Source organism: Chiloscyllium plagiosum, chromosome 20 (genome assembly GCF_004010195.1).
Source record: "Chiloscyllium plagiosum isolate BGI_BamShark_2017 chromosome 20, ASM401019v2, whole genome shotgun sequence".
NCBI lineage: Eukaryota > Metazoa > Chordata > Chondrichthyes > Orectolobiformes > Hemiscylliidae > Chiloscyllium > Chiloscyllium plagiosum.
Genome location: NC_057729.1, coordinates 43888067 through 43897928, shown reverse-complemented (window position 1 = coordinate 43897928; position 9862 = coordinate 43888067). Strand labels below are relative to the sequence as shown.

General features: G+C 41.1%; 1 protein-coding gene across 3 annotated transcripts in view; it reads left to right on the top strand.

The window, feature by feature from the left end:
- LOC122560219 (uncharacterized protein SCO4629-like) overlaps nt 1–8711 on the top strand; it is a 38691-nt gene extending 29980 nt beyond the window's left edge. For all 3 annotated transcript variants that reach the window (XM_043710650.1, XM_043710651.1, XM_043710652.1), the window contains exons 5-6: nt 2335–2517; nt 5606–8711. In XM_043710650.1, coding sequence (XP_043566585.1) covers nt 2335–2517; nt 5606–5724 — 302 coding nt within the window. In that variant the 3' untranslated portion in view covers nt 5725–8711. The remainder of the gene's footprint in view (nt 1–2334; nt 2518–5605) is intronic.
- Nucleotides 8712–9862: the final 1151 nt, after the last annotated feature.

Sequence of the window (9862 nt, the reverse complement as noted above, 5' to 3'; positions counted from 1 at the left end):
GGAAGTTTTGGAGGAGGTGGAGGGCGTGGGTGGTGTCTCGAACGTATGTGGGGGGTTCCTGGACTAGGGGGGATAGGACAGTGTCGAGGTCGGTAGAGATGAGTTCAGTGGGGCAGGAGCGTGCTGAGACAATGGGTCGGCCAGGGTGGTCAGGCTTGTGGATCTTGGGAAGGGGGTAGAACCGGGCAGTGCGGGGTTCCCGGACTATGAGGTTGGAAGCTGTGGGTGGGAGATCTCCTGAGGTGATGAGGTTCTGTATGGTCTGGGAGATGATGGTTTGGTGATGAGGGGTGGGGTCATGGTCGGGAGGCAGTAGGAAGAGGTGTCCTCGAGTTGGCGTTTGGCTTCAGCGGTGTAGAGGTCAGTGCGCCAGACTACCACTGCGCCCCCTTTATCCGCTGGCTTAATGGTGAGGTTGGGATTAGAACAGAGGGATTGGAGGGCTGCGCATTGTGAGGGTGAGAGGTTGGAGTGGGGGAGGGGGGTCGACAGGTTGAGGCGGTTAATGTCCCGGCGGCAGTTGGAAATGAAGAGGTTGAGGGAAGGTAATAGGCCAGCGCGGCGTGTCCAGGTGGATGCAGTGTGTTGGACTTGGTTAACCAGAATCCCTACAACAATTCCATTCATTGTTGCTTCATCCTTTGTTGCTACAATTGGGAAGTTTTGAAGACCGCTATGGTCACCTACACCATGAAATGTGGCACTTAGCCATTGCGAACAAATAAATTATCCACCCATTGTTGGATGCAATACTCTAGTTGGGGCCTAACCAGAGCTTTGTATTTGGGTTCAGTGTAGGTTCGCTGCTTTTGTACTCAATACCTCTATTTATGAAGCCCAAGATCCGTTGATGTTATTACAGCATAAGTCAGATCCCAGACTGAAATCTGATTTGATAGATCATATTTTCCATTCTTTGGTTTTGCTGAGGTAGTCACTCACTTAAACAGAGAACACAATGCTGCTGATTTGAACTTAACAATGAAATAGAAGTTTATTATGCAAAAGATATGAAAATAAAATAGAGTAAACCAGACTATTTACCTGTGACACGCTTAATGATTTTGAAACACGTTTCATAATATCATCGTAGAGTCATAGAGTTATAGAGCACAGAAACAGACCCTTCAGTTCAACCAATCCATGCCAACAATAATACCAAACTAAACTAGTCCCTTCAGCCAGGTCCTGGCCTGTATCCCTCCAAAAAGTTTCCTATTCATGTACCTATCTAAATACCACATTCACAACTTCCACAGGAAGTTCATTCAACACACGAACCATCCCCTGTGTAACAAAATTGCCTCTTGTCTTTTTTTATTCTCTCTCCTCTCACCTTAAGAATGTGCCCCTTAGTCATGAAATCCTCCATCCTAGGGTCCTAGGGAAAAGACAATATCATTAATGCTATACCTCATTATTTTATAAACTTTTATCAACTCGCCTCTCAACCTTCTATGCTCCAGTGTAATCCCATTAATCCCAAAAGCTCCTTCTACAGTAATCACACCAGAGACAATTCTCTTCTTTATCATGCCTGTAGGGCTTATTTCAATTATGGCTTTAAATCCCAGTCTTGTTTCTGATAGTTTCTTTCTGGAGTCTTAATGCAAATGATCTTCAACCGTCTCAGCTTCAAACATCCATTTTAAGGTATAGTCTGGAACTTTTACTAAACTCCGTACATTGACTAAAATCTGTTTCTTAACAATTCCAGGTAACTCCCCTTTTCAGGAACAATTGCATTACATTTCCAGCTTCAGTCAAGACTTCTGCAGAAAGGCCCAAAATGAAATCAAATTATGGTGTTTCCTCTGATCAAAAGAAAAGAATAATAATCCCTAACTTCTGAACTGGAACCTGATGCACAACTATTTACTTCCCCACTCATAAATTCTCCCAACGTGAGCGAAGAAAACATTAGTTTCCACGAAGACTTTCTCACACGCTGTGTTTTAAAAGAAATTACCAATGCTACAGAAATACTTACAAGTTAATCATTAAACCTCCTCAAACATCTGATACTTTTGACTGCGGCTCTGCTGCCCTTAGTTAAAAATCACACAACACCAGTCCAACAGGTTTAATTGGAAACACTAGCTTTCGGAGCACCACTCCTTCATCAGGTGGTTGGACCATAAACTGGTGTTGTGTGATTTTTAACTTTCTACACCCCAGTCCGGCACCAGCATCTCCGAATCATTTGCTGCCCTTGATTACCAGCTTCAGTACTTGTATTGCTTCAGTGGAAGTATTTGGGTACTTTTGTAAAAAGGCTATGTAATTACAGTTTGTTGTATGGAAATGTTTTGTCAATTTTCTGTTTAATTCCAGCAAAGAGGATTATTCTAGTTCAACAGCCTTTTATGGAACGTCGGGTTTATGCTACCTACCTTAGACAGTGGCCAGAAGATAAAGAAAATGTACAGGCCATAGTCACTTCACCAATGATGGAAATGGATGAATACCCAAACAGTCACGTGGGTAATATGGACAACTTGATTGGGTACATGTTAGGTAGGTTGGGATACCCAAAGAGTTGTACTGAAATTTCAGGCTCAAGTAACTGCTTGAAAAGTATTTCCTGTTATTCTATGATCATTATGTTGCTTGCATAAGTTTTGTTATATTCATATTTAACGTGAGCCAACAAGAACTTTCATGTGCAGTGTGGCAAGATATCAAAGGTTTTCAACCAATGTGTGAGAGCAGACCTTTTTAGTTTCTGGGAACTGAATGTTGATCTCTGTCCCCATGAGAAAATGGAACTAATTGTACCTTTAAATCTTGATTAATAGATTTGCTCATAAACCTGTGGATTAAAGAATTTATTTCATTTGTGAAAAAGACCTCTGACGGAATTTAATGTCCCCCTCAGAGGAGAGAGTTCGGAGGCAGGGAGGCCATTGGTCGAGTGGGGGCAGTGCAGGGTGGTGATCCCCATTGCACCCACCCCGACTGCATTCTCATACAGTCTTCAGGTGACTTTCCTGCCTGGAGGCCATTTGAGGTGTTAGGTGACAGCTTGAGGAGTCCCATCCTGCCATCAGTAGCATTCAACAAGTGCCAGGTGGGGATGCCACCTGAGAAGTCACATAGTGAGCCCTCCTGTGTTTGGTGATGGAAGGAGAGGTGGGGGAAGTGTATCAGTCATTCATGTGCATTTTTTGACCAATCGGGCACCCTGCATCAGGAAGGGGCATCCAAGTTGAGGAAACATCCTCCCCCTCTTCTCTCTGCCCCATCCCCCTCCCTCTCTCCCAATGATATCCTTCCTGTAGTTTCCATCTCGCCTATGCTCACCTCTATTTGGGTATATGTTGGTGATCCTCATGGCATGCACCACTGCTCTAGGTGCCACTCATGGCACTGGAAAGCTGCCAGCCTCTGATTGCCCATAGTTCTATATAGACTTCTGCCCCAAGATCCTGATTAGCTCCTAATAGCAACAAGAGCCTGTCACTGGTTCTCCAACTGATAGGCAAGACCCCTGTCACCCACATTAAAGAAATTATCTTTTCCCAAATTATCTTCTATTATTTTGTTTTATGGTGATGATCACGTTTTACAATTTAATCATTTTTGTTTCAAGAGCTCTAACTTGTTCACAAGTCTGATGTGCAGCTTTGTATCAAATGCCTTTTGGAAGTCTATGTTAGTTCACGTCAACTGCATTGACCTCTTCCACCCTGTCTGTCTGGATAGGTCTCAGTGGTATGCTCTTCAGAGGGGCGCTGTGGACCTAATTCCTTTGTAAGCCATTGTTGCATTGTCCTCCCTTAGTGTGTTTTTCCTTCATCAGGATGAATTTCTGCTGTGCGTCTTAAATTACTCCCAGAAAATCCTGCCTTTGCTGCTTAGCTGCTCAGCTCCCCTTCCAATCAACTCTGGCCAGCTGCTCCCTCCTGGCTTTGTTGTTCCCTTAATTCAATTGTAATACCATAACATCTGATTCCAGTTTCTCCTGCAGGGTGAATTCTATCATATCTATCAGAACCCTAGGGGTTCCGTTACCTTAAGTTCAGAAATAAAGTCTACCTCATCACACATCACCAAATCCAGAATTGCCTGTTCCCTAGTGGGCTCTACCACAAGCAGCTCCAAATAAAATCTCATAGACATCCCATGAATTTCATTTCATGGGATCCACTACCAATCTGATTTTATCCAGTCCCCCTGCATATTCAAGTCCACCATGATTATTATAATAGTCCCTCTCTTACATGGCTTTTCTGCCATTCATCCTGACTAATGCTAGGAGGTCCAATCAGGTTTTCTGTCCTTTGCAATTCCTCAACTCTACCCACATATGTGCTATACTTTCTGATCCAATATCTCCTTTTGCTATCAATTTAATTTCATTTCTTACTAATGAGGCAATCCTGCCCACTCTGTTCATCTACATCTTCTCTTAATAGGGTCCAAGTCTTTACCTCCCATCCTTGATTCCCTTGCAGCCACGTCTCTGTGAATCCCATTACAACATACCTGTCGATTTTAGTCAATGCTACCAAGCTACCATTTCCTTCCTTTACTAAACATCTTGTATCCAAGAACATTTAGCACCTAGTTCTATCCTGCTTTGAGCCAGAAATTTGTTATACACACAGATAACTTAATTCAACTTGACAATCTGCACCTGCAACTGACACCAATCTCAGTATATTCAATCTATGCACAGTAACCTTGACTTGGACTTCATTACTTTCTAACTTTACTCTGACCTGTTAACTCACTGTTATGTATTCTGGTGCTATCTATTTCTCCCTGTATTCTGTGGTCCTTGGTGTTCCTCTCTGGGATCATCTTCTGGTTCCCACACCTCTGCAAGCTAGAATAAAACTTCCCAGCAATACTAACAAAATGCCTCACAAGGAAGGTTTGATTTAGCACTGCTGCCTCACAGTTCAACTCTCACCTCGGGCGACTGTCTGTGTTTGCGTGGGCTTCCTCCAGGTGCTCCAGTTTCCTCCCACAGTCCAAAGATGTGCAGGTTAGGTGAATTGGCTATGCTAAATTGCCTGTAGTGTTAGGTGCATTAGCCAGGGGTGAATGTAGGGGACTGGGTCTGGGTGTGTTGCTGTTCGGAGGGTCGGTGTGGACAAGTTGGGCCGAAGGGCCTGTTTCCACACTGTAGTGAACCTAATCTAATCTAATCATTTAGCTGGCCGACAAGAAGAAGGTATAAACAGACTGAGCCAGTGAGTGACAGAAAAATATCTGGTTGAGCTTAGATGGGAATTGTTAAGTCCTATTTAAGTGACAAATTAAGGAAAGATGTTTTATCTCAGCTTTCAGGAGGTGCTTAAAGCATTTAGCATCCAGTTAATTACCTACTGGCATGTGGGTAGACATGATGACTAATTTGTGCGCAGCAAGATTCTGCAAACAATAATGATTCATTCACCTGCTTTTGTTTCTACAGGTTAAGGGGAGAATGTTGGTAAAGCATTGAGTTAATTCCTTGCTTCTTTTTGAAAAACATTCTGGAATTGTTTGTCATGGAAGAGGCAAATTGCTTCATCTTAATGCTATATCTACTTTAGCTATACATTAGAACAGCATTATAGTTCAACTTTAAGTTTGTTAATACGTTTCTCTTCAGCTGTTCTGGAACGAATTCGAGATTACCCAAAGAAGGGTTTTCAAGTGGAGCAAGAAATCTTCCCTGAGGTTTATGATGCCCAACGGAAGCTACTGCAAGCTGGTTACCAACCAAAATAAACTGACTGAATACCAGAAAAAAAAGATGGTATCGCTTTAACTTTTATAATTGAAAGGACTTTGCAACTTTCCACCACTGTATTTTTTGCAAAATTGATTTTTTTACTGAAATAATAATCTTTAAAGGAAGATATGAGATTTTAAGTAAATGATCAAAAACTATTTAACTATATTAATCTAGATTTTTGTATTTGACTTAAAGGGATGGATTGCCTGGTTTCTGTATTTGTGGAGCATTGAGATGGAATCATTAGATTTATTGGTTAACCTAACATTTCACTTCTTTACTGGGCTCGTCCACCTCATTTGTACATGTGAGTGGAAATGGAAATTCTACTGCCATTATTTACAGCACTCAAACAAACTTGAATCTAAAGTGTTCACAACAAAAATTATCCCAGTACTAAACATAGAATTGGGCCTGTTGTTAAGTGTCTTCTCCAGCATCTGTCTGGCCAACGCCTTGAGAATTGTCTGAGCCGGAATCTAGGCCAAACAAATATGGAAGCTATAGGGCCAGCATGAATTTGGTTTTTAGCTGGCACATGACAAAATGAAAAACCTTTAAATTCTTTAAATGCAAAAGTTTAATTTGAACTTGGGTATAAGTGCCAACTTGCAAGTTTCTTTTCACAGCCTAGAATGTCCCAGATTAAGAAGTTGTTTTGATATACCTGCTCAATCAGTGGCCTTATCTAGCGGCCAGATTGCTCCATAAAGCACAAATCATAATTGATCTATAAGAGTCAGTGGTGACCAGAAAACTCTTCAATATTTTCACTTTCATTAAGTTGAAAAATGAACTAATAGAGGCTGGTAATAAAGACTGAGCATGGAAGGTAGAAAATATTTATGTTTTAAAAGAGATATTTAAGTTTATGGGAGATTATTCATAAATAATTAAAGAGAAAGGACTTTATTTTAAGGTGCGTTTATCATATTTAGTTTGCTACAATGGTAATATTGTAGTCATAAATTTACCCTTGGTACTTGAGTGACACTTTTAGCATTTTGTGAAATCACACTGCATCACCTGATTTCTTCTTAAAACAGGCTGACCCTGAGAGAGCCAGGCATTCTGAGTTTTAGGACAAGGTATACGCTTCCTTAAGTTAGATGCTTCATCTATAGAATTCCTTTAAAGAAATGAAGTGTCAGACATAGTTAAGATTTCCTTCACACAATAATATGAAGTAGTTGAATTAATGTTCGTAGCATTGCTCACACTTGCATCACTTAGTGTTTATTTATTTCCTTTTTTCTGCTGGAGACAGTGATTCTGACAAACAGACACACACAATGATGCCATCAGATCTATAGGAACCACTCCAAGCAGTGAGACCAAATTTAAGAAGGGCAATCCTCTGATTTGTTACTTGGGCGTTTCACTTCACTGCCAACCATTTTTAAGTGATCAAAATGACATTTTCTACACAAGGATGTGGAGTGTGTAGAAAGAAGAGTTGAAGCAGCACAAATGTTATAACTATTATGTTCATAAGATTATTATTTTTAGAGACACTGTTTAAATTTAAGGTAAATACAAGTAGTCATGTGACCTGTTTTGAAGTTGGCCTGACTATATTCCTGGCTTGTTTGATTGTTAGAGATCAAAGGGAGGCTTGGGTTGTTTTACTGAAAGAAAGGTGAAAGGAAACAAATGACAGCTTATAAACAATGGCAGTTACCTCTGAATAGACCATGAGTTGACTTTGAATCTCCCAAAGTTCCAAAAAAGTATTATTTTTGAGGACAGTAAATATCTGTATTGTAAATCTGAGGTAGGTGAATTTTTGTTAAGCAAACGTATGAAGGGATATTAGCCAAAGGCAGGTATATGATGTTAGGCCACAGGTCAGCCATGATCTCATTGAATGGTGGAACAGGCTCCGGGACTGAATAGATTACTCCTGTTCCTACGTTCCTATCTTCCTAAATAGCTAATTTACTTCTAAGATGAAGTGGAGTTGGTCCCAGAGATCTAATTAGCAATTTTACCCCAATGCAAGGCTAATGTGTTTCACATTTTTAAGTGGTCCCATTCCCCCTTACAATAGCTTATAAACAACTAATTTGCACAAATATGGGATTTGTTACAATCAGAAACTAGTCATTTATTGAAATAAACCTCCTGATGCTCTGATACAAAATGCCTAAGTTGGTCTAAACCTCAATCGGTTTGTCTGATTGAACATCCTCTGCTATTAACTTCACCTCCCATCCAAAGCACACACTGTCACCCCGACTTATTTAAAAAAATTGACTGAAAAACCATAGGAAAAACCTTATATTTCTTCCCCAGACTTTACTCAATTCAGATGCAAACCTCCTGGATTTGGTTGGTATCCTCAAATTACATTAACTTCTCAGCTCCAATACCCCTCAGCTTTGTCTGATAACCTCCATGGACTTGGTCCTTCAAGTGAGAACTGTAGGTCTGTGAGTTAAATTGATCATTTATGAACATCCTTCCAACTGCAGACCTCCCAACCAAGGTCACTGTGATTTGGCTAGGACACTTACAATCCCCAGTATGGCTGGTCAGTTCTGCCTGAGTAAGGCTGACCAATTCTAATCCTTCTTCTGCCTGCATTTTGACCTAACTTTATCTTCTTTTGCGGTGATTCATATTAAATGACCACATCAAACATTTTCATGTTGTTCAGGATGTCTGATAGCTAATGCTACTTAGAGTATTTCACTCCGAATCAAAAGAATATAATCAGTGAAACAATCCAGCTCTCTTCCATGGAAGACCCAGGTCAGGCATCATAATCTGTTCACAATGGTCTAAATATCTCTCCTGCTATCTGGAGCTGACATGGCAACAGCACTTGGCTCCAAATTGGACAAATGTTTGAATGATCCATTGGCCTTCCCAATGAGAACGCATCATAGTAACAATAGCCAGAGTGTCATGGAGATGTACAGCATAGAAACAGACCTTTGGTCTAACTCGTCTATGCCGACCAGATATCCTAAATAAATCTGATCCCATTTAGAGTCAGAGTCATAGAGATGTGCAGCATGGATACAGACCCTTCGGTCCAACTCATCCATGCCAATCAGATATCCCAATCTAATCTAGCACTACCTGCCAGCACCCAGTCCATATCCCTCTAAACCCTTCCTATTCATATACCCATCCAGATGCCTTTTAAGTGTTGCAATTGTACTAGCCTCCACCACTTCCTCTGGTAGCCCATTCCACACACGTATCTATCTGCATGAAAAAGTTGCCCCTTAGGTCTCTTTTATACCTTTCCCCTCTCACCCTAAACCTATGCCCTCTAGTTTGGATTCACCCATCCTATTTATCCTATCCATTTATGTCTATTTATCCTATCCATGCTCCTCATGATTTTATAAGCGTCTATAAGGTCACCCCTCAGCCTTCGACATCCAGGGAAAACAGCCTCAGCCTATTCAGTCTCTCCCTATAGCTCAAATCTTCTAATCCTGGCAACATCCTTGGAAATCATTTCTGAACCTTTTCAAGTTTCACAACATCTCTCCGATCGGAAGGAGACCAGAATTGCATGCAATGTTCCAAAAGTGGCCTAACCAATGTTCCCTACAGCCGCAATATGACTTCCCAACTCCTGTACTCAATACTCTGATCAATACAGGAAAGCATACCAAACACCTTCTTCACTATCCTATCGATCCGTGACTCTACTTTCAAGGAGCTATGAACCTGCACTCCAAGATCTCTTTGTTCAGCAACACTGCCTAGGACCTTACCATTAAGTGTAAAATAAAGTCCTGCTAAGATTTGCTTTCCCAAATGCCACTCTATACCCCATTGGCCCATCTGATCAAGATCCCATTGTAATCCGAAGTAACCTTCTTCACTGTCCACTACACCTTCAATTTTAGTGTCATCTGCAAACTTACTAACTATACCTCTTACCCTCACATCCAAATCATTTATTGTTCCATATCCCTCTAATCCCTTCCTAATCATGTACCCATCCAGTTGCCTTTTAAGTGTTGTATTCTATACACGCACCACCCGTTGCATGAAAAGATTGCCCCTCAGGTCCCTTTTAAATATTTCCCCTCTCACCTTAAACCTATGCCATTTAATTTTGGACTCTTCCACCCGAGGAAGAGACCTTGTCTATTTATCCTATCG